The 25,089-nt window shown below is 52.6% G+C and overlaps 1 protein-coding gene across 1 annotated transcript in view; it reads left to right on the top strand.

Moving 5' to 3' along the window:
* The window catches only part of SLCO2B1 (solute carrier organic anion transporter family member 2B1), a 48,019-nt gene extending 34,839 nt beyond the window's left edge, over positions 1–13,180 (top strand). The window contains 6 exon segments of the mRNA XM_047752308.1: positions 2,398–2,755; positions 4,987–5,152; positions 7,715–7,878; positions 9,718–9,782; positions 10,109–10,229; positions 11,283–13,180. Of these exon segments, the coding sequence (XP_047608264.1) occupies positions 2,398–2,755; positions 4,987–5,152; positions 7,715–7,878; positions 9,718–9,782; positions 10,109–10,229; positions 11,283–11,463 (1,055 nt within the window). The 3' untranslated portion in view covers positions 11,464–13,180.
* Positions 13,181–25,089: the final 11,909 nt, after the last annotated feature.

Here is a 25,089-nt window from a genome sequence, read left to right on the forward strand (position 1 = left end):
GTCTCAGAACAGAGACATAGTCTCAAATTGGAAAGAGGCCCTGGTTTGTCTGATGGGAGGAGACATTGCGCTGAGCTAAGGGAAGGCCCTGTCCGGTGGAGAAGGATGTCTCTGAGCTAGAGTCAGCCCAGAGCTCTCTTTCAGGCATCCCTATCTAAGGGGAAGGCATCACTCTGCCCTCCAGGAATTTTCCATCTGTTCTAGGGACAGGTTGCAGATGCGGAGAGAGATAGAGAATGGGGACAAAGTGCACTGCAGTGATTAGCACAGGAGAATGGGAGAGAAGCAATCTGTGAGATGGAACCTTCTGGAGTCAGGCAGCCAGAGACACAGGAATGCTGAATGGGGTGCCAGCCGGGGAGGGGAGATAGAGGGGAAACGGCCCTTACCCCGGGAGTCAGGAAACCCCCGGGGCCTCCTGGCTTGGCTGCGACCTCCTTGGATGAACTGGGTAAGTCCCTGCTCCTGTCTTGTCCCCACCTGTACAATGAGGTCACCTATACAGCTTGGGCCAAATCCAGGCTATTCCTGGCCAGGGAAGCTCAGGGAGGGAGGGAAGCTGGAGCAGTGCCCTGGGGTGAAGGCTTGGCGTCACACCCTCCCCATCCCAGGTGCCAGCTGAATGTACATGGCATGTATGGAAAGGGACCAGGGCCAGGAGGCTGACCTGGGACACGAAGAAGGGGGAATTCCATGGCCCCAGCTCCCACCCACCCTGCCTGGACTCTGTTTTTATTTTCTGGCTCTGAAGGAAACCATTCTTGGCCAGGCCCAGGGGCCAGGGAACCAGCTGGCTTGGCCCTGGTCATACTCTGAGGATGGAGGGAAATCTCCGTGGCAGAGGCCTGGGTCCTTCTGCTGCCGGAACAGAAGGGCCCCCCCACTTCACTCAGAGGAGCCCGTGGCCTTCTCTCCTCCAGCCCAGCCTGGCCTTGAGCCTCTGATGCCTTTTCTTACAAAGACCTCTGCTCCTCTCTCCCCTACACATTGTCTAAATCCGTGTAGCCTCCTGAGGGCAGAAACACCTCTTCTCTTTTGTTGTTAGTGAAGAGAGTTCACGAGTCAGAGCAAAGTCTTCTTGGCCATCGCCTTGGCTTTCCTCCCCTAACCAGAGCCCGTGCTCTCCTCCTTCCAGCATCAGCTCTTCCTACGCTGATGAAGGCCCTGAAGCCCACAGGCCAGGCCTTTCTCAATGTCATGTGCCCTTCAGTTTAGTGACTTGGAGGAGTTCTCGACATGGCACAGTGGTTAACGAATCCGACTAGGAACCATGAGGTTGCGGGTTCGATCCTTGGCCTTGCCCAGTGGGTTAAGGATCTGGCATTGCCATGAGGTATGGTGTAGGTTGCAGACATGGCTCAGATCCCGCGTTGCTATGGCTCTGGCGAAGGCCAGCAACTACAGCTCTGATTAGACCCCTAGCCTGGGAACCTCCATATGCCGCAAGTGTGGCCTAGAAAAATACAAAAAAAAAAAAAAAACAGTTTAGCGACTTGCAAGGGGGGAGACCTGTACATAGGCATTGGTTTAGGAGGCAGCTTCAAAGCCAGAGCTGTCAATTCTACTCCTGTCTCCGTGCTTTTGCCCCAGCTGTGCCCCATTCCTCAGGCCCTACCTCCAGGAAACAGCCCAGCACCAGGCCTTCTCAGCTTTCACCTTCTCTGGAGGTTTTAGATCCTGCCCCAATATTTGGCTGTTTGATTACCTATTCATTTCTATGTCCATTCACTCATTCTTTCCTTCATTCTTTAAATACCTGTTGAGTAACTACTATATCCTGGGCTCTGGAGATTCAGCAACTGGCATAACAGACAAAGATCCCTGCTTGAAACGAAGCTTACATTCTGGTGGGATGACAAGAATGTGGCTAAATGGGTTAGAGGTGTAGGATTTTAGGTAAAGTGCTCTGAAGAAACAAACACAAACTAGGAATGGGAAGATCAGGGGAGCGGATGCTGGCCCATGTCAGGGACACAAAAGGGAAGACGAAGGCCTGGGTTGGCCTGGAAAGAGCTAGAGCAGGACAGGATGGAAACAGCTGAGTGGGGGAAATGAGATGAATACATAGAAGAGAAGAAATGAAGTGAGATGGGATGGGATGATTGAGATAGAATCGAAATGGAATAGAGCCACGTGGAATCGCATCTTGAGTAGCACTGGATGGAAGGAAATGCAGTCAAATAAAAGGCTGTCTGACTCAATGGCAAGGAAGGCAACCGCATTTCAAAGACAGAACAGAATTAAGTGGAAAGGAGTCAAATGGGGTGGGGCTGAGTGCAAGAGAATTACCTGCAAGGCTGTGAGACGAAGGAACGGAACGATGTGAACGGCGCAGGATGGGGCGGAAACGCATGGCATGGCCGGTCCCCTCTGACCTTCTCCCTGCTCCCCCCACAGTGTTCCCCAGGGTGCTGTTGCGGACCCTGCGCCACCCCATCTTCCTGCTGGTGGTCCTGTCCCAGGTGTGCATGTCGTCCATGGTGGCGGGCATGGCCACCTTCCTGCCCAAGTTCCTGGAGCGCCAGTTCTCCGTCACAGCCTCCTATGCCAACCTGCTCATCGGCTGCCTCACCATCCCCTTGGCCATCTTGGGCATCGTGGCAGGGGGCATCCTGGTCAAGCGCCTCCGCCTGGGCCCCATGCACTGCGGCATCCTTTGCCTGCTGGGGGCGCTGTTCTGCCTACTCCTCAGCACACCCCTCTTCTTCATGGGCTGCTCTACCCACCATATTGCAGGCATCAACCACCAGCCTGGGTGAGTCCGGGCGGGAGCCTGTGGGCATAAGCTGGAGGAGGGTGCCGGGGACATGGGAGGGGGTGGCCCAGATAAGGCCAGGCCAAGAGGGCACCTCAAATCTCCCTCAGCTCCCCACCAGGATCAGTTGTGAGCAGTGGGGCTTCTTTCCCGAAGGCTCCAGTGAAGGTGTCAGGTACCCCTGGAAGGGGGAGTGATGGAACTGCTCGGGCAGGACCCCTCAGGCCTCAGGAGGCGTGGAGGCCGGGGCAGGGCAAGGCCACCAGGTTGGATGGCGTAAGTAAGGCAGAGTGACCTAGCAGGGCTGGAGCAGAGGCCGCACCACAGGAGCAGGACCAGCTCAGCCTGAGGAAGGCTCTGCCCCCCTGGCAGAGGAAAGGCCTGCCCAGTAGACATGGAGTTCTCATTGCTGGAGGTGGGCAGTGGGAGCTGGAAGGCCCCTGCTGGGAGTGCTGCAGAGCAAGCTTACACCCTGGAAGGAATTTAGCCTAAAGACTTTGGAGATCGTTGGCCCTTAGAGCCTGGGAGCTACAATGCTGCTGTTCCATGACCCTAACATTGGAGTTCTTCTCCTGTCTGGGGGCCAGTGCCTGCCCCTGCCCTCCAGGAGCAAAGCTTCTGAAAATCCCTCCCTCTCCCTCTCCCCCGACCCCTCATGACACAGGCCCTCTCTCCTTGGGCGCCGTCTTGGAGGGAAGGTTGGAAGTTCCAACACTGCCTCGTCTCCAGAATGACTCCATTTTGCCCAGGAACTGCCCCAGGCATACGGCGGCCCCATGCTCAGCTAGAAGTCCCCAACTTTTTCTGTTCCCTCCTATTCTTCAACATCTCCTCCCTCCACGCAGGTGCCAACTTTGCACACCTGGGGCTCCTTCTGTGTCACTACAGGGAGCCTCAGCCTAGAAGCGCTCAGCCCTTGCCCCTGGGTCCTGGTCCCACCTCGCCAGCCCCTTCCCCGTCTCCCTTCTCTCTCCCCACCTTCTGTCTCCCTTCTCCTTTTCCCAAAGGTCCAGGGCGCATCCTTCTGCAGAGCCTTGTCTGGGCACAGAGGTGGGGCTCCAGCCAGGGCTGCATGAAGCCCCTGGGCTGAGGCGGGCGGGAGCGGGGCCTTTTAATGATTTTCAGAGTCAAAGTACGTAACTATTTTCCCATGATTTTTTAAAAGGCAAGTGGGGGAAAACCAGCCTACCTCACATGCCCCGTTTTTCTCTTCCTCTGCCTTTCACCTTGACCCTGGCATCTCATCGCACCCATGTTCTCATCTATATTCTCACAATTTACTCACTGAGCTTTGAGTTCTAAGTCACTGAAGATGTCTTTGGGGACCAGCAGATCAAATTGAGGAGAATTCCTCATACTCCAGCACACCTAGTGATATAATAGCTGCCGAGAACCAAGGGTCTCCCACGTGCCAGCCCCTCCCATATTCCATCGCCCTGAACCCTCACGGCATCTCCAGGACAGGTCCTGCCACCATCCCTGTTTCACCAATGAGGACAGCAGACTAGCAAGGCACAGAGAGGTTGAGTTGCCTCTCTTCTGATCTCCTGCCCCTGTGCACCCCATCTGGTCCTGGCAGGACAAGAACAGGGACACCCCTGGGTGTTGGGGCAGGGGGACAGGCCCTCCGAAGGGAGCTGGGTAGAACTAAAATGTTCCCCGGACAGGAGGCAGGGTTGCTAGAGTGAGAGAGAGGTCAAGAGAAGACAGGAGGGAGGTGGGAAAGGAGAACCCGCCAACCTGGCAGAGAACCAGGCCAGAGAGAGGCAGGAGCAGCTCAGAGATCCCAGTTACGCAGGTACCCTGACTGGGCCCCACATAGACGGCTCGAGTGTTCTCAGAAAAGGAAGTCACATCCACCTCATCAGATAAAGGCCCTTTTCAGCTGAGGCTACGTTCTGCGAAGAATTTATCTTATAGCCTCTAAAAATGGGTCATTGAGGAGCAGAGACGTTTGCAGACGCAGCTCAAAGACCTGTAGGATCTTGGGGCTGGACGGGTTCTCAGAGCCTCTGGTCCAGACTCTGCTCCCCCTTCTCCCCCTGGAGGCCTCTTGCGGGGTCCATGCCAAGGGGCTCATCACTGCCTGTGATGGAGCAGCCCTGACAGTGAGAAACCTGTGTGTGGAGCCGAAATCTCTGACCACGGCTCTCCAGGGCTGAGGTAGCTCTGGCTCCATGGCCTGTGGGAGGGAGAGCCGGACCAACAGGCGGGCCTTCTCTCCCCCCCAGCGCCCAGCCTGGGTTGGAGCTATTTCCAGGCTGCATGGAGCCCTGCTCCTGCCCATCCGATGACTTTAACCCCATCTGCGACTCCAGCGCGCGTGTGGAGTACCTCACGCCTTGTCACGCAGGCTGCACCAGCCGCCTAGTCCAGGAGGCTCAGGACAAAAGCCAGGTAGGTGGGTGAGGCCTCTGGCCGCCCCCTCTGCCTCCCATGGGCTCCGCCCTCCCCGTCTCTGTGTGCCCGTCACACCCTCCACCTCGGAGTGGTCTCATCCTCTGGCTCTTCTCTCTGTCATCCGCCTCTTTCTGTTGGCAGATGTGGAATGTTATGCTTTCAATAAGCTCTCACTGCCAGCCCAGCCCAGACATGTGCCAGGGCCCAGAGCTCGGAGGTGAATCAGATGTGGCCCCAGCTGTCCAGGCAGGGGCAGGGCAAAAGGAACTAACTCAGGAATCCCAGGGGGGTGACGGGCAGGAGAGGTGGACCCCACACATACAGACAAGGATGGTAGGAGATGCAGCCCCCAGGATGGTTCCAGAGGCTTCCAAGGACTCGGGATTTGTGCTGGATCTTCAAGGGTGAGCAGGCAAACCAGCGAATGGCTTTCTAGGCAGGGGACACATCATACAGCGTGCTTGTGTGCGTGCATGCGCACAGGTGCGCGCGCTTGCACACACACACACACACACATGCGCGCGCGCGCGCGCGCACGCGCAGTGTTTCAAGACACTGCAAAAAACTCCTGGGAGCAGAAGCCTAAGGATTCATAGAGGAAAAGCAAGGCCCAGGCGAGGAAGGCCTTGAATGTGACGCCATGAATGGAGACTTTCTCCAGAGAGCAATGGGGAGACCTGGATGGGTTTTAAGCACAGTGACAGGGTCAGATCTGCTGGATCACATCTGAGGCCATAATGAGGGGGAAGGCGAACAGGATGCAGGCCAAGGAGTCTCGCTGTGGCTCAGCGGTAACAATCCTGACTAGCATCCATGAGGATGCGAGTTCAATCCTGGCCTCGGTCAGTGGGTTAAGGATTCGGTGTTGCTGTGAGCTGTGGTGTAGGTGGCAGACGTGGCTTGGATCTGGCGTTGCTGTGGCTGTGGTGTAGGCTGGCAGCTGCAGCTCTGATTGGACCCCTAGCCTGGGAACTTCCATGTGTGGGAGGCACAGCCCTAAAAAGGCAAAAAAAAAAAAAAGAGGAAGAATGCAGACTGCAGGCCAGGAGACAGGGAGACGGGAGACCAGTGGGGAGGTTGGAGCAATGAGCCCATTCAGTCAGTCACTCAGTCAACAAATCTCCACGGAGCCCCTCCTCTGTGCCAGGCCCTGTGCAGGGGGGCTGAGGACAAACCCAGAGCCAAGGGACCCTGCTCTCAAGGAATTCCTTGGGGGTGGGGGGGTATGCAGGGAGGAAGAGCAGCATAACTAGCAGCAGGGCATTCTGTGCCAACCTTAGGAAGAGCACTAGGAGCAGCTGGCTCCTCTGCTTTCTCCTCCTTGTCCCCAAAGGACAAGTGGGGACAAGACCCACCTCCCTCAGGCCCTGGGCTGGTGGGTGGGAGTGTGTGTGTCCTGCTGAGCATTAGCATCTAAGCCTGAGGCTCCTACAGGGAGCGACCTGGGCCCCTGGGCTGGCGCAGAGCAAAGCACCTGGTCAATGGTGCTTCAGAAGCTAGCCAGGCGCCCCCGAGCCATGTAAACTGTTTGCATTTGGAAAGGCTTTCGAGCCTCCTAGCACTCACTGTCCTGTCCTGGTTGGATCTCTCTGAGACCCCTCCAAGGGCCCCAGGGGACAAGTGATCGCCTGTGGATATGGGCCTATGAGCACTGAGGCCAGGCCATCTGGTTGGAATCCCTGTTCTGCCTATTGGCTCTGTTACCTTAGGCGAATGGTTTAATCTGTGCCTCGGTTTCCTGGCCTGCAAAATGGAGGTGACAGTATTGAGTGCCTGCTGCATACCAGGCACTGTGCTAAATGCTTCGCTCAGATAAATTCGTGAAGTGTAGAGCCACATGACATAATCCAGGAAAAGGAGCACAGTCCCCGAGACATTTTAAGCATGCAGTAGGCCCCAATCCAACAGCCCTCTCTGGTGAAGACGTCCTTGCCCCTCCCTCACCTGGTGAACCAGGACTCCCACCGTGCTCTCTGCCTCTCTCCATCCTGTGCGTGAATCGCCCCTGCAGAACCCACTCTAGAATCCAGTGTCCTGGAAGACTTCAGTAAAAGGAACTGGAAAATCTGAGTTCCTTCCCCCAAACACACTTTAATTCCTTGCACAGTCAGGGATGTGGAGTATGCTGGCATCACCAGGTTAAAGAACGAGCGAGTGTCGGTGCTGTTTGAATGTGAGTACGTAAGCATGTGAACATGTGTGTGTGTTGAGGGGCTGCATATGTGGAGTCCATGTATATATGTAATGACTGCCTATGTGCGAGTGTGGGGGGGTGTGAGTGTGTGTAGAGGGTGTGTGTTTGGGGGGGTGATGCTCTGCTTTTTCCTCCTCCACCTCTCCCCATGGCATCAGCCCAGCCTCAGCCCACTTGTGTGTAGAAAGCCTGTCTGCCTGCTCGGGCCGTCCTGACTCAGGCAAAGGCTCCGAAATCCCAGCATCCAGCCAGCTCTGCCCCAGCTCGTTTGTGTCCACGGGTCTCTCATAAGCCTCCCAGGGCCTCGGCCCGTGGCCGCCTGCTGTCCTTAGAGGTTCCTGAGGCTCTTCTCCCCCGCCCCCCAGGTCTTCTACACCAACTGCAGCTGCGTGGCGGGGGGCGGCCCTGTGCCTGCGGGCTCCTGCGAGTCCCCCTGCAGCCACCTGGTGCTGCCCTTCATGATCCTGGTCAGCCTGGGTGCAGCAGTGGCCAGCGTCACCCACACGCCCTCCTTCATGCTCATCCTAAGGTGATAGCAGAGGCGGACTGGAACCAGTGGTACCAAGAGGGCCTTAACCACAGGCAGGACAAGGAATCTGGAGGGAGCCATTCAAAGGAGGAAGTGTCCCGGGCCCCCATGGCAGACTAGACTCTCCCTCGTCTTCATCCTCCTGGCAACCTGATGAGATGTAGTTTTCTTCCCATCTTACAGATAAGAAAACTGAGGCTCAGAGAAGTTCAAGCACTAGCCCCAGGTCACACAGCAAGTGTTGGGTGGATCAGTCCTGATGCCAGAGCCCAGAGCCCCGACCACTACATTCCCCAGAGAGGGAGAGGCCACACCTAGGCCCCTATCAGTATCCACTCTGGACCCAGCCTGTGCTAGATCTTTCTGGCCATTGTCCTGAGGGTGCCTGCTGGGACTGCAAACTGTTACCTGAGGCCAAAGTCAGCGTCTCTTGGTGTGGGGGCTGGAATAAGGGGCAGAGCAGGATAATTCCAAATTTTCATTATGTTGGGATTATCTTATTCCCTGTTTTCTAGAAAATTAGAAGGGGGTTGGAGCCCCTTACACTATTAGAAGGCATTAGATCCATATCTGGCCATAAGTGCAGAAGTAGAGGACTCAGATGCCCCAGCCGGCAGCCTGGTTAAGTGGCATTAAAGCTGCAGAATTCTGATCCTTGACACCCAGCAGCCGTGGGGTCCAGGCTAAGTCACTTAACCTGTCGAAACATCTGTCAGTCTCTTTATCTGTAAAATGGACCTGGTACTATGCCTACCACATGGGGGTGATGTGGGCGCACAGTGCGGAAGAACTGAGCTGTAGATAGATGCCAGGTGCTGGGATTACTCAGGAGGAGGAGCCAGGGGTTGGCAGGGCCCCCCAGGCTGAAGCATTACAATGATTCGGAAGCTAAATGCTGTGTCTGGCTGCCCAGCTCCAGGTTTTGCCAAGTGTAGGAGGAAGGGAAGAATTCGGAGGGACCAGGGAGTGGGGAAAGAGGGGAGGTATCTGTGACCAGGACCCAGGGAGGCCAGCCCGGGGCCCTGATGGAGCTGGGGACCTAGCTCTGCAGGTTGAAGGGAGCATAGGGCCTGAGCCCCACCGTCCAAGGACCTTAGACTGGGGGCAGGCTGGGGCTGGGTCACCGTCCAAGGACCTTAGACTGGGGGCAGGCTGGGGCTGGGTCACCGTCCAAGGACCTTAGACTGGGGGCAGGCTGGGGCTGGGTCACCGTCCAAGGGCCTTAGACTGGGGGCAGGTGGGGCTGGGTCACCGTCCAAGGGCCTTAGACTGGGGGCAGGTGGGGCTGGGTCACCGTCCAAGGGCCTTAGACTGGGGGCACGCTGGGGCTGGGTCACCGTCCAAGGGCCTTAGACTGGGGGCAGGTGGGGCTGGGTCACCGTCCAAGGGCCTTAGACTGGGGGCACGCTGGGGCTGGGTCACCGTCCAAGGGCCTTAGACTGGGGGCAGGCTGGGGCTGGGTCACCGTCCAAGGACCTTAGACTGGGGGCAGGTGGGGCTGGGTCACCGTCCAAGGGCCTTAGACTGGGGGCAGGTGGGGCTGGGTCACCGTCCAAGGGCCTTAGACTGGGGGCAGGTGGGGCTGGGTCACCGTTCAAGGGCCTTAGACTGGGGGCAGGTGGGGCTGGGTCACCGTCCAAGGGCCTTAGACTGGGGGGCAGGCTGGGGCTGGGTCACTGTCCAAGGGCCTTAGACTGGGGGCAGGTGGGGCTGGGTCACTGTCCAAGGACCTTAGACTGGGGGCAGGTGGGGCTGGGTGATGGGAGAGATGAGGGTGGTGAGAGCCCCTTGAAGGCCGGAACTCACTCAGTCCTCATGTCACTGTGTCCCTGTCGTTAGGGGAGTGAAGAAAGAAGATAAGACTCTGGCTGTAGGGATCCAGTTTATGCTCCAGAGAGTCTTGGGTAAGGAATCGGCTGGGGACTACTGGTCCTGATTACCCACTGTGTGCTGGGCCGGGGGGGCACAGGGAGGAGTGGGACCCAGTCCCTGGCCTTAGGGTGCACTGGCCCACAGGGCCGCAGATCCATTGTAGGTGCCCTGGAGGTGGGTGTGCAAGCGGCTAAGCAGCCCATGAGGGAGAGGGCACCCAATACCAGCGTAAGGGGTGGGCCTGAAGGCTGAAGACCTAACCGGAGGGGCTCGGAGCCCCTCGGGGTTACATATGCCAGGAGTGGGAGGGGTACAGGAATGCCAGATTCCATTGTCCCCTGAGCACTTCCTCCTCCAGCCTGGATGCCCAGCCCTGTGATCCACGGCAGCGCCATCGACACCACCTGTGTGTACTGGGCCCAGAGCTGTGGGCGCCGGGCCGTCTGTCGCTACTATGACCACGACCTGCTTCGAAACCGGTGAGACCTGGGCTAAGAGCTGCCAGGGGGCTGCCTGGGAAACCTGGAAATACTCTTGGGGTCCCAGGCAGGACACCAGCAGGGAGGGGAGGTCCACTGACATCCGCCTGCAGGGTGACAGGTGCTCGATCCAGCGATGAGCTCACCAGCCCTGCGAGCTGGACTCTGTCTACCCCTTTGATGGATGAGGGAAAGTGAGATTTAAGTAACTGGCCCAAGGACACACAGCTGATAACCGGCCCAACCGGGCCCAACCAGTCTGTGCTGGTTGAATGAGAGGGGAATTGGGCGAGCGGCCCAGTAGCCGGAGGGAGCAAGTTGAGGCAGGGTAGGAAGATGACTGTCTAGGCTCAGGAGGCCTGGGATCCAGGCTCAGCTGTCTCCCTCACTGTGAGACCTGCCTTTTCTGGGACTCAGTCTTCCCATCTGTACGACGGGGAGCCCAAAGGAACCTGAAGGCAGAGAGGCCACTGGCCCTGGGATAGATGAGCAGTTGGGCAGAAGGACTTGCCAGCAGGGCTGGGAGCAGGAAGCTGGTCCCTTCCAGCTCTGAGGAGCACATGGGTCCAGGAGGGCTTCCTTAAGGAGGAAAATCAAAGAAGAGCCTTGATGAGTTAGACAAACTGGGGAGAGGGAATCCTTCTTTTCTGTGGCAGGTGAGGTGATCCAGAGTTGCAGTTGTCAGACCCCCTGAGCCCTTAGAGAGATTCAGAGAGAGGCGGGGCTAGCCCAGGTCACAAGACAGGGGGGACAAGGCAGGGAAGATGCCCAGGCTTCTGCCCCGACCGGAGGCTCCCTTTTCAGAGCCTTTCCCCCCTTCCACAAAAGGACCCCCTATGGGGGTCAACTCCCAAGGGCTCTCCTGTCTCCCCAACCAAGGCCATGGTGACAGGGCCCACTGCCCTGCAGCCAGAGGTCTCTCCCCTACAAGGCCCCAATGTCTCCAACTACACAATGGGTGATGACTGCTGACCCTGCTCTGCTCCCATCCCCAGGACACCCAAGCCCTGGACAAGGCGCTCCTGTGTTCAGGGATCCCTTGTTCTCTCCCAGGTTCATCGGTCTGCAGTTCTTCTTCAAGACAGGCTCCCTGGCCTGCTTCGCCTTGATTTTGGCCATCCTGAGGCAGCAGGACAAAGAGGAGGGGACCAAGGCGACTATGTCCAGCCCTGGCCTCCAGCAGCATCTGTTAGTGTCTGGGCCAAAGAAGGAGCCTGAGGAATCCAGAGTGTGAGCTGTCCCTGGGCCCCCCACCTTGGCCAAGAGTGGCAGCCACAGCAAGAGCCTTTTCCAGGCCTTTGGCCTGAGATTGGGTGTCGAGAGCCCCATTTTCCAATTCTGAGTCCTCTGCTAACTTGCTTTGTGGCTTTGGGCAAGTTACTGACCATTTTGGGCCTTTGTTTTCTCACCCGAACCAAAGAATTACGTGGGGGGTTGCTGTGTTGGCCACTCCTGAAGCACTAGGGTTTCCCCACTTTCTCCTCCAGCAGCACAGCTGACTTGAAACCAGGCTTTCCTAGGTGGAAGGACTGCATCTCTTTCCCCAAGGGCCCTAGGATGGAGAAGTAGACAGTAGTAGGCCAGGCGGCCCTGCACACTGGGTCCTGGCCCTTCTCTGCTGCTCACCTGGAGCGCCTCTCTGAGCCTCAGCCTCTACCTCTATCAGGTGGACATGAACTTGTCAGCTTTCAGGCTCCTTCCAACGGTGACCTTCTCTGTGGCCAGGAGGGACTCAGGTCTCCTCCCCAAGCCCGCTCTGCTGGAGGTGGAGCCTGTCCAGCCTCTGTTGAGAAGTGTCCATTTGGCGCCCCCTGGAGGCAGAGCTCTGGGGACACCCACTGGGGAGGGAATGGGTCACATTCGGGACATCCGGGCTGGGCAGGGCCTTCAGGACACCTGGTGTGAGGGTCCCAGGGGTCTTGGCTGAGCTGGGAGATTCACTCTCTGGACTCAGGAAATCCCAGCCCTTGCCCTAAGGGAGCTACAGTGTGGGTGACTGTGCCTCAGGGTCTCTGGTGGAGAGGGGGACCCAGGCCCCCACACTTGGGCATTTTCTAACTTCAAGGACCAAGCATTCAGCACAGACTCACTGGTACCATTCATTGCCAAGATTTCACACCTTTGACCCGGGCCCACCTAAGCCACTGTGACTTTTGTGATGAGAATTCTAATTTCATCCCTTCCTAAGTGATGTGGTATCGCCTGGGGTGTGTAGACACCGTTTGGGTCTGTGACACCCCTGTTTTGGGGTAACATCTGGTTCTCTGTGATGCCTGGGTTGGCATAAGAACCTGCTTTTGGGGTAATGCCCAAGCCCGTAATCTGGGAACAGTAATGCCTGGGTCTGTGTAACAAGTGGTCCATGGGATGCTTGGGTCTGAACAAGCAGATCTTGTCTATGTCAGGCCTTGTCCTGGCTTGGCTTGTTTTATGGCCACTCTTCTCCGGCCTGGTTCTCTCTCTGGGAAGGGGAGAGTTTCTCCCTCTGCTCCTGTCCCATTTGGTCCCCACCCATCCCCAGCCTGGCTACTTGGGAGGCAGGAGGCGGGGAGCCATCAGCAGGGGCTTCCCGAACCCTGTGTCCAGCCCTCTGCTGGGAGCTGGGGGAGAAGCTGGGGGAGAAGCTGGGGGCCTGGGGCGCACCTGGCTCTGGCCCTCTATGCCTCTCTCAGTGGCTTCGAGGCCATCCCACGTGAAAGAAGAGAGAGGGACCAGAGTTCTCGGCCCCATTTTTATTCTACTAGCTGATACCTTCAACTGTTTAACAAATATCTGAGCCTGTATTTATCCATGCCAGGAATTTCAAAGTCCTCCAACAAGAGGAGGCTCTGTGTACTTCATACCCCTTTTCTTTCCCTCTTGTTTCCCAGATTTTGCAGAAATAACCTGGAATTATAGATACAGCTCACTACTAAATTTGTTCTTGCATAAAGTCTCTTCTGTTTCCAGAATCCTTTCTTTTTTTCTTTTTTTTTTTTGTCTTTTGTCTTTTGTTGTTGTTGTTGTTGTTGGTATTTCTTGGGCCGCTCCCGAGGCATATGGAGGTTCCCAGGCTAGGGGTCGAATCGGAGCTGTAGCCACCGGCCTACGCCAGAGCCACAGCAACGCGGGATCCGAGCCGCGTCTGCAACCTACACCACAGCTCACAGCAACGCCAGATTGTTAACCCACTGAGCAAGGGCAGGGACCGAATCCGCAACCTCATGGTTCCTAGTCGGATTCGTTAACCACTGCGCCACGACGGGAACTCCAGAATCCTTTCTTATAAACTGCATTGCAGTTTGCAACAACCACCTTATGGCCAGTTTTTTGATTTAAGTTTTACTGGATGCACGGCTCACCATGATGTCTCATACATTACAGCCTCCCCTACCTGTATATTCTGGTCTAATTTTTGTCTGGCTGTGCAGCTTCCTCTAGGAACAGTTTCAGAAATGGAACAAAGTCACAGGGCCTTCCACGTCCTCACCTGTCCAAACTGTCACTCATGTTTTCCAGGAGAGAGAGCTGTTCAGGAAGGATAAGCCACTTGTCCAGGATCACACAAAAGTAACGGTAGCACTAGAATGAGATCCAGATTGTGTGGGGAACTGAAGCTTATACAATTTGGAGACTCCTCTTTAAGAAAAGGAACAGAAAATTAGGTAAGAAGGTGAATATTTACTTAGAATGGAAAAAAAAAAAAAAGGAGTCAAAACATACACATTCCACAATTCAGAAAAACAGCATAAGATTTTTTACTAACTGCTGGGCAAACTTCCACAATTTTTCCTTTGAACGACTGGAAATATTTTCTACAAACTAGCTTTTGGTTCTGTACATTTCAAATCTGTTTTTCTTCTACTGCCCGTATACGTCCAGGGCTGGGCAGCAGAAGACACAGTCATATCACAGGATGACCTCTGGATATGACACCTTGATGTCACAGTGCCAAACGGGTTGGACTATGGGTGGGAAGATTCCTAGAAGCCATCCTCTATACAGAGGAAGCCAGCCATGATTTATCTGTACACAAAAGTGACCGAGAACTGCATATAGAGATATAAAATCTCCCTGTGAACCCAACTTAAATTGATCCCCAACTCCAGTCCCCTTCAGCCAGATCCCAGACATGCCCGTGCCAACCACCTCAGCTAAAGGGAAACTGGGACACAAGGGGAGCTGGAGCGGAAAGAACTGGCAATCTTGAGCCATTGTGGGCAAAGTGTCTACCTGTGCATATTTCCCAAGAACCTGACAGCATCAACATACTGCAGATGCCTCTCCCTGTCCCGGCGGAGGAGAGGCCCTGATGCTCAAACAGCCATAGCTTTGTACTGAGTCCATCTCGAGGTTAAGCTGAGATTTAAAGATGAGGTGCTTGTGCTTAAAAACACCCAGGCTGGAGGAGTTCCCGTCGTGGCGCAGCAGAAACACATCTGACTAGCAGCCATGAGGACACAGGTTCGATCTCTGGCCTTGCTCAGTGGGTTAAGGATCCAGCGTTGCCGTGAGCTGTGGTGGAGGTCACAGATGTGGCTCGGATCTTGTGTGGCTGTGGCTGTGGTGTAGGCCGGCAGCTATAGCTCTGATTCGAGCCCTTGCCTGGGAACCTCCATATGCTGTGGTTGCAGCCCTGAAAAAAAAAAAAAAAAAAAAAAAATCCGGGCTAGTCAGGATGAGGAGACTCCAGGAGTAACTCCAAGTGAGATGTGGGGCTGAGAGCCAGGGCTGGAGCAGGTAAGGGCCAGAGGACTTCCCGGGGCCTGGGGGCTCCAGGGAGCAGCCCTTTCCCTGATATGGCCTCTGGCCAATGAGAAGCCTCAAGCAACTGCACATGTGACCTCATTTTCTTCTTACCTCGTCCCTGGGAGTTGTAGGAGAAGGTGTTAAGTCTCCTACTAGATTTTGTTTTCCTCTTTAGGGCCGTACCCACAGCATGTGAAGTTCCCAGGCTAGGGGCTGAATTGGAGCTGCAGCTGCCAGCCACAGTCACAGCAACACCAGATCTGAGCCACGTCTGTGACCCACACCACAGCTCACGGCAGCACTGGATCCTTAACCCACTGAGTGAGGCCAGGGATCGAACCCATGTCCTCAAGGATACTAGTCGGGTTTGTTACCGCTCAGCCACAACGGGAACCCCTCCTACTAGATTTTTTGGCAGTAAAATCTAGCAGAGGACAGAGCTGGCACCAGAATGGACATCCTGATGCCCAGCCTGGAGTTCCTTTCCTGTATACCCACGCTGGGAAGTTGCAGGGCAGGCAGTGCCCCTCAGGAGCCGGGAGCCAGAGCCACAATTGGAGCATAAATAAATGAGGAGCAAGAATCCACGGCCCCCTTTCCACTCTTTGGACATGTCAAATTCTCTCCCCCAACGAGCCCCCGCGTGTGCTCCTCCCTCCACGCAGCTGGACCCCTTCACGCCCCACCCCACTGCTTGCTTCTCCATCCTGCTTCATGAAGTCCTACCCAATCTTCCAGACCCAGCTCAAAGGCCACCATCTCCAGGGACGCAGCAGTATAAGCAATGGGGTGGTGACAACCACCTTAGGGAATCTGATAAAAGAGATGGACTCGCCATTGAAAATGCACACAAACGTATACACCAGTGTGCCTCTGATTTCAGCGCTCGGGGACCACCTGAAGCCTGGCTGTAGTCCTCCAGTTGAATGGAATTTTTTTTAAAAAAATGGAGTTTTGGAGTCAGTCAGATTTGGGTTCACATCTTGACTCTGCCACTGGCTCATGGTGTGACCCTGAACAAGATTTAACTTCTCTGCTTCTCACTTTCTTCACCTGTAATGTGAGTTGATCTCCCAAAAGCTTGGAGAACCAAATAAGGAGGACATACTCATGCACAGGCAGTGCACCTGAGGATCACTATTTGTAAGTTTCCTGTCCCTTCCCATGTCCCTGAAAGAATTTAAGGAGCAGGTGGGGGTGGGAGTGGGCGATGAAGTCAGAGGGGGGAGGCACCTCGGAGGGGAGACATGCTCCCCCTGCCCTGCCCCGGCTACGGTGCTGTTGTCGCCTAATCTCTCTTTCACTGTCAGGCAGGGCTCAGCCAGCCCAGGCTTATCTCTCCCCACAGCCAGCCTGGGACAGCTTTTCTCAACCAGATTTACATTTTTATTGATTTTCTTTCTCCCTTCCAGAGCAGTCCCTTCCTTCTGCTTCCCCTTTTGCTATGAAATGGGCTAATCCTTGGAAACAACAGTTCTAAGACTGGCCAAAAAGTGGTGGTTCAAGGATGGATTCATTCACCATTCATTCATTCATTTGCCATCCATTCATTCATTCGCCATCCATTCATTCATTCAATCATCGTACTATCCACCAAATCACGTGGCTGCTCTATTTCCCTGTGCTGCCAATGCTGGGCACGCAGCCGTGTGTCTGGTACAGGAAAACCCCAGTATAAGAAGACAAGCTGACAACGATTAACAAAAGCATGTGTAGTCATATCGCAGAGAGAAGAAGAGGGAGCCAGGGCTGCTTCTTGGGGCCACTGTGGAAGGCTTCCCAGAAAAGGTTAAATCAGATCTGGCCTTAAAGATTAGATGGGAAACCCCAGGGAGAGCAGACGTGAGTGGGCCTGAGAAACAATAGGACCAACAGAGATAGGAAGATACGAGAGGGCAGGCTGGTGTAAGCTATGGTGTAAGAGTGGTGTAGCTGGGAGGCGCTGCATGTGCAGGGCCATCAGGAGAGAGAGGAGAGCTGAGGCTGGAGACGCCAGTGGGGACCAAGCCTTGAGTTCTAGCCGAAAGCTTTGGATGTCTTCCTGAGGGCAAAGAGGAGCCCTTGAAGCATTGATTGATGGATTATTCAATTGACCGGTTATTTTAAGCCAAGAGTGACAGGACAAGATTTGTGTTTTAGAAAGGCTGCAGGCTGCACCATGGGGGCTTTGAATGAAGAGGGAAGCTGGAGGCCCAGAGCTCAGGCAGGAGACTAGTGCTCTAATCAAGAGAAGTAGGAGGCCTTGAACCAGGTCAAGAGAGGCATCCTAGAAGTGGGGACACCTAAGATGCGTCTTGAAAGATGAGTAGGAACGCACCAGGTAGAGAAGTTGGGAAGAGTGTTCAGGGAGAAGAAACTACACAGAATAAAAGCTCAGCATACAGAGAGCTCCTGGCAGGCTTGGGAAATTTCCACTAGCTCAGCAGGGCAACAGTGCAGTCTAGGAGATCATGGTGAGTGATGAAACTGAAGAAGTGGGTCGAGGCCCTCAATTTCTTCTCTACATTTCACAAAGCACCTTCACACTTGATCCTCATGGCTTCCTGGTGAGCAATGTGGAACAGGGGCTATCGTCCCTGTATGGTGAATAAAGAAACCAAAGCTTAGAAAAGTGAAGTTAATGTGGCCAAGGTTGCTCAAGAGCCCAGGGATGCCCCCTCTTAAAACGCCAATATTTTTTCTAATAAACCTATTTGTCTTGAATCACATATACACAATAGATGTAATAGCTGCTAACTAATGTAATTGGGAGAGAAAATGCATCAGGGAAAGAGGTCTCCTCCTCCCAAATGAATGATCCAAGAAAGAGAATCTACCAAGATGGAAGCCACAGTATGTTTTATAACCTAACCTTGGAAGTGACATACCATTACTTTTACCATATTCTATGTGTCACACAGACTAACGTTGGTACAGTGTAGGAAGGGAACACAAAATGGAATGGATACTGGCAGGTGTGGCTCTTTGGGAATCATTTGGAAGTAGGCTACCACAAGTGCCTAGAATGGTGCCTGGAGCCCAATATGTTCTTACTCATGAGTAGCTGGTATTATTCTCCCAATTCACATAGAGGGGCTGGGAAGACAAGATTTGGACATGAAAAGATGAGAGCTTAGCAAAGTAGACTGTGACTCGAATTGGGCAATCCTCACGTACATGGTGCAAGAGGGTCTGTGAGACAAGGAGGTGGAAATCAGAGAAGGCCACCTGGCAGAGGCCAAGTTGAGAGGGAAGCCCAACCCAGAAAAGAGACAGAGGGTGGGTATGCCAGGCACTGTTGGTTGCCTCCCACAGCCAATCCCCTTTTCCTCTTTCCAGTAGCAATGTTCCCAAGGATGATCAAAGCCATTCATGGAAATGCCCTTCCTCTTTGCCAGTGAGTCATCTCTTAAGCAGACATGTGACTTTATTTTGGACAGTGAGATATAAGAAGCCTCCCCTCTTGGGTAAGAGAGAGGCAAGAGAGAAGACCCCTTTTGCCCCCCATACCCCTTTTTCCTGCTTGGGAGGACATAATGCTTGGTGTCACATCAGCCAGTCTGTGATCACAAGGGGCATCTCTCTCAAGGTTTAGAATGGGAAAAGCCTGGGTCAGCAGAGACATGGTTGAATCACCAGACCAATCCTGGATTCACCTTCCTCCAGCTTCCTTGTTAAGGAAAGAGAAGGTTTAAGCCACTCTAAACCAAGTTTCATCTTATTTGCATTCTAACTGATTCAGTGAGCCAAGTATTCCAGTTCCCTGTGTGTTTTTTTTTTTTTTCCTTTCCCCCAGGAAGGTAGAATAAAAATGTGGAACAGGAAAGGACCCTGAGATGGGATGCAGGAGTCCTTGGTCTCACCCCAGCTCTGCCTCTGAGTTGCTCTGTGATTTTGAGCAAGTCCCTGCCCCCTCTGGGCCTCCAAAAATCACAGCTAATATTTATTGACTGCTTGCTTTGTGCCAGGCACACTGCTAAGAGCTTCCCTTGCATTATCTCAATCAAGCCTCGCATCAACTAACTCTGCTATGTCGATATTATTATTCTCTTTATTTTATAGATAAGGAGATCGAAGCCCAGAGATATTAGGGGATGTGCCCAAGGTTACATAGCAAGTTAGTGCTGGATCTCTGGATTCTGAATTTAGGCTCATCTCTTTCTAAAGCCCAGGCTCCTGACCATGATTCTCTACTGCTTGGCGGTAAAAGGAAGTCTCTGGACAAGATGACCTCTAAGAGCTTTTCCAGTCCAGCTCAAATATTCTTTGACTTGCTGTCCCATTTCTAGCTACAGGATGAACAAACCAGCTTATCCTAGAGAAAGAAGAAAGAAATAAGGACTGTCTTTAGCCATCCGGAAAGCTGTCATGTGAGCGGGAGATTAGACTTACACAGTGGAGCTCAGAGGACATGAACTGGACCAGTGTGGGGACACTACAGGGAGACAGAATGCAGCTTATATAAGGGAGAGCTTCCTAGCTTCCATTCAGCAGGGGGTAGAGGTATGCACTGAGGCAATGTCTTCCCTGTGGTGAAATTTATGCAAGTCTGTCTTGATAAACATTTGTCAGAAGTACTGCATTAAGTAGGAATGGGATTGAACATCTTAAAGTTTCTCATGGGAATTAAATAGGATAATATACTCTAGTATATTCCAACATTCCCAGCACCATAACTGATACAAATAGAGGGAGTCAATAAATTGTTGGGGTTTTTTTCCTTTTTGACACTGAGATTCTTGGGTTTTAAGATTCTCTAATACGGATTTTTGACTCTTTGGCTCTAATATTCCACAGTTCTATAATTTCAACCCTTGTGATTCTGCCCTGCTAAGATGCTATGATTTTTAATACCCTAACTTTCCACATCTCTGTGGGTCTAGAAGCTGAGCAGTCTATGATTTTGTAATTTAATAGTCTCTAGCTTTAATAACCCAAGATTCAATAGAGTGTCTCTCCCCAGATCCAAAAACATGAGGGAGTTGCTCCATATGCTGTGCTTCACTGTCCTGGGCACACATTGGGCTACTCGCTCTGCTCATGCTATCATCCCACGGCCTTCCCTAGCCCACCCCCAACCTCTGGCATTCCATTCCAACCAGTCCTCTTTCCTGATTCCTACCTCATCCTCACTCAGCTGTCTCCACACCCACCAAGTAAGAATATTCACTCCCTATCTGCTGATTGTTCATTAAACAAGAACCTTCTCTGTGCCCAGACTTGAGCTAATTCCAAAAGGGATATAAAAGAATGAAAAGGCCTGGCTGTAATTCTCAGGAGGCCTAAGGTCTATGGGCTCAAAATGTTCACCTCTACCAGGAAGCCTTCCTTGATTGACACAAACATCTAGGACCAATAACCTCAATTACAAATGTAAAGATCTGACTCTTTGGTTTTTCATAGTGCACCTTTTAACATATCTGTTTATCTTGTCCCTTTGATTATAACTGACATTCCCCTCTAAATTAAGGCATGTCTCTTCAGCCAAACTCAGAGTTTTCTAAAGAAAGACCATGTCTTCCCCATTAGACTGAAGGCTCCTTGTAAACAGGGTCTGTGCCTTGCCTCCCTTATATCATACTTGAGTTAGAGTTAAAGGCAGAATGATGATTCTCCACCAGATTAATAGGTTCCCAAAGGCAAGTTCATTTCTCTGCCATTGAACTGAGGATTTTATAAAAACAGAAGCCACATCTCCCCTTAATATGTGGAAGTTCCAAAGGACAAAGACTGAATTTCCATCCTCATGCCAGGGGCGGGGGGGGGGGGGGGGAGTACACTCCCTGAGATCAAAGGCTCTAGGGCACTCCCCTCTCATTTCCCTAATCCCAGCCCAAGATTCTAGATTTAAGAAGGGATAATTTCTCTAAATCAGACAGGCAAATGGAAAAGGAAAGATTAGGAGCTCTAGCTTCTCCCCAATGTGTCCAGACATTTTTTCATTCTATCCTGGGCCATCTCCTAAAAGCTGCCATCGCTCTGCCCCATGCGGCCCCTCCCAGCTCCTCCCAGCAACCCAGAGCAGTAAGTGAAGATGTCAGCACCTTGGACAGCGCCCAACCCATTACAGGACTTGGAGCCAGCGGAAGCTGAGCTCTCCAACTCCCTTAGCCTCTGGGTGATGGATTTCCTCGTTTCTCAATTTGATTAAGGCCCAGTAGATAACCAGAGCGCCTTGTTCCTTTCTCTTCTCTCTCCCTGATGAACATAATTAACTCCGTCAGGCTCGGAATACTTGCTCTTAAATACTGCCTGCCCAGCTCCCCACCTAGGCATGAATCAGGAATACCCGGCCAGAACACTTGCAAGACTCACTTATTGTTTCCTGGAGAACGGAGGTGGGAGAGGACGCTCTCCCCAAGATTTTGGGGGCTATGACTGGTGATAAAATGTAGTCGTTGGATAAAGAAAACCCTGAACTGAAAGTCAGAAAATTTGAAGCTTAATTCTGACATGCTCTAGAGCAAACAGGTACATTCTCTGAGCCTGTTTTTCAATTTGTAAGATGAATGTTGGATTAGATGATCTCAAATGTGGTGTTCAGCGCTAAAATTCTATAGGGGGAAACTTTAAAACAGAGAGGGAAAGAGATTTGCCCAAGGTCATGTAGCAAACTCATGGCAAAAGTGGATTTGAGTTCATGGCTCCTGGCTTCTACTTCATTTCTATGTCCCTTTCGGAACATGTCCCTCCCTCTACACTAGAGCCAGTGCAGATGTTTGCCTGGGGATGAGTCTGAAGAAGTTGAAGACAGGTGGGATTGTGTTCATTGCTGCCAAAAAAAGAAAAGAAAAATTAAAATGTGTGGAAATGCTGACCTCCCTGCAGAATGCACAGTAAAGGGAACTAAGATTAGGGGAAAAGGATCATCTGATAGAGACAGAAATTCAACCCTAGACTCAGAGAAACCCGGAAAGGTTTTGTGACTTGCTCAAGGCCATCTAACAAGGCAAGAGTAGAATCCTCTTAAAGAGAAAGAATGAATTCTTATCCTGATCCTGATCAAGTGTTGGGAGGTGCCCCTGTCGAGAAATGAAAAAATATCAATCAGAAAGTATGTATTAGGTTACTAATGTGTGTCCATATCTGCACTAGGCACTTTGGCAGGGATATAAAGAATAAGACATGAAGTTCCTGTCGTGGCTCAGAGGTTAATGAACCCGACTGGTATCCATGAGGACGCAGGTTCGATCCCTGGCATCGCTCAGTGGGTTAAGGATCTGGCATTGCCACGAGCTGTAGTGTAGGTCACAGACATGGCTTAGATCCTGCATTGCTGTGGCTGTGGCATAGGCCAGCAGCTGCAGCTCCAGTTCTACCCCTAACCTGGGAACTTCCATATGCTGTGGGTGTGGCCTTAAAAAGACAGAAAAAAAAAAAAAAAGAAGAAGAAGAAGATAGGAATTCTTTCTATATCTTGGATGTGCTGCTGCTTCTTGAAATTACTTCCATTGCATCTATGTATGTCCAAATACCGCCTGCCATTCCTTCAAGGCTCAAACCAAAAGTCTCCCCTGGTGAGAAGGCATCCATAGCCTTATCCAGATGCCACTTCTATCTCCTCTGAATCCCCAAAGCATTTTCTTTGTTCCTCTTTTATAACTCTCAGCATCAACTGCCTTATCTGCTCCTGTCCTTCTCCTAAGAAGAGTGAAGAGAGAGAGTCTGTATTTTATTCAGCTTTGAATCCCTCAGAATACTCAACACAAGGTTCGAAATGTAATAGAATCTCAGTATTAGATGGATGAATAGAGAGTTGGACGGATGATGAATATAGATGTATGGGTGACTAGGAGAGAGAGGAGATGAAGGGATGATGTGTGGATGGGTGAGTGGGTGTATGGGTGGGTGGATGGATGGACTGGCAGATAAGTACATGATTGTATAGGCAGAAAGAAAATGGATACATGGGCAACTGGGTTGGTAGGTAGGTGGGCAGATGGACAGGCGAATGAGTACATGCATGGGGACAGCTGAATGGAAGGGTATGTAGGTGGATAGTGTGTTTGGTGAATGGGTAGATCCATATATAGGTATATAGTCGTGTGGGTGAAAGAGTGGATGTATAATTACGTGATTATATGGAAAGATAAATGTCAGGGTATATGGATAGAAGAATTATGGGAAACATGGAGATAGTCCTAATATAACAAAGATCATTTTCTTGGAGACCTTCCATTGCTAATGTGAGAAAAATTACTACGGGGGTGAGTTGACTTTGCACCCAAGTAGAGTTCAAAGTGCACTAAGGCCCCAAAAGATCTCAGCTTGGTATCAATGAAAGTCTAACATCAAGATCAAACAGGGTGGGGGTCCAGCCCTGACCTGAGCTGTCCACGCTGCCCTGGAGCCTGTGCTCTGCTCTGTGCATCAGGGGTGGGGGGTGGGGGGATGATGACATCCACGGCTTGTCTACCTGAGAGATACAGAGAGGAGTCATCTGTAAAATCTACCAAGTGAAGAGCTGGTTTAAAAAAAGAAGAAGGAGGAGGAGGGGGGAGGGGAGGGGAGAAGAAGATGATCAACAACAACCAAGGTGTTCAACCTGGAGAAAAGTTAGAGGTGACAATGACCATGTCCCAGGATCAGGTGGCCATCCTGGGGCCGGCCATGTGGCTCCAGAGGCAAAACTGGCTTCCCGAGGAAGTCACAAAGCTGAGGGCTCAGCCCCACGTGAGAAAGGACATCATACAAGGGGAGAACCTTCTTAGAGAAGTGAGCTTCCTATCCGTGGCGCTGCACAGGTAGGATCTGGGCATCTTCTATCAGAGAAGCTACAGAGGGGAGACGTGCTTGGTGTGGGAAGTAAATAAAGACATCTCTGAAGGCTCTTCCCATCCTCAAATTAAATCATCTGTGTATCTTTTCAATCCTCAACAAGTAGGTTAACTGAGCTGTGTTTAGATTGGAATGCAGGGCATTTCCATCCTGAGCGGAGGGTTTGGGGAGATTTGAGAGGCAGAAATAGGGTTTAATGGGACCCTCAGCTTTCACTCCATTTAGGCCTGAGGTTTGAGGTCTAAGGAGAAGATGAAAAATCTAAGGAGAAGCTGAAAATGGCCTTGGAGAGGCCCAAATGGCAGGGGAGGGGAAAAACACCAGCCACCCAGAGCCAATCCATGACCTAGATTCTCTGTAATTAATGAGCCCACGTCACTGACTTTTTGGCATCTGATCAACACTGTCTCCCCAGCCCCGCCCAGCTCTCTGGTATGAGAAGATTAAATCAATTAGGAGGAGGAGGAGATCTGGCTGGCGCTAGTTGGGAACAGCGGATAATTCACTTACATAACAGGGGATGAGGTTTGGACTTGGCCTTTGAGTAGTGCGGTTGGATCCTGGACCCCAAGCTTTGGGGGAAGAGACTTCAGGCGTTGGGGGTAAAGGCAGGCAAGGAAGGGGGTCCAGGGGAAGGGGAGGCCATGACGTCAGGCAGAGGCCCACCTTCCTGTCAAAAACCATCCCCTATTCTCTGGGCTAGGGGAGGGATAAACTGAAAAATCAGTCTTCTTTCCCCAAAATGAGGGGGTCCTGGCCACCAGGATTATTGAAAAATGAAATCTGACTAGGCCTCTCTCCTTAGCCTGGCATTCAAGGTCCTACAACCTCTCCAGCTGCATCTCCTGCCTTCCAGATGTGTGTGTGTTGGGGGGTAGAGAGCCACCTAACACCCCCTGGTTTGCCATCTGTGCCAGGCCCCGGCTGGGCACTGGAAGTATGGAGAGAAAGAGACCCAGTTCCCGCAGAAGTGTGGCCTAGTGGTATCACTGCATGCAGGACCCAGATGGGTCACGAGGTCAGTTCGAGAAGGCTCCCCAGGGGAGGTGGTAATTGCACTTACTGAGCCTAAAAGGAAGAAGGGATTAGTGGGAGATCGGCAGGCTGGCCCGGTTGAGGGAGGGCCTTCGGCAAAGAGAACAGCATGTACAAAAGCATGGCGCTGAGACAGCCTGGCACACATTCAGGGAACTAGTTGGTGTGGATGGAGTCTAGAGCATGAGATAGGAAGGGGGGAGCTGAGGCAGGAGAGGTAGCTGGTCCAGGTCTAGCTTCAGATGGCGTGCCAAGGGGGGACTGAGGCAGTGACCCCAAAGTCTCGGGTCAATGCCCACTTCCTGAGCCCTGACAGTATGCCAAGCCCTATGCCAGGACT

This window comes from Phacochoerus africanus, chromosome 11 (genome assembly GCF_016906955.1).
Source record: "Phacochoerus africanus isolate WHEZ1 chromosome 11, ROS_Pafr_v1, whole genome shotgun sequence".
Classification (NCBI taxonomy): domain Eukaryota; kingdom Metazoa; phylum Chordata; class Mammalia; order Artiodactyla; family Suidae; genus Phacochoerus; species Phacochoerus africanus.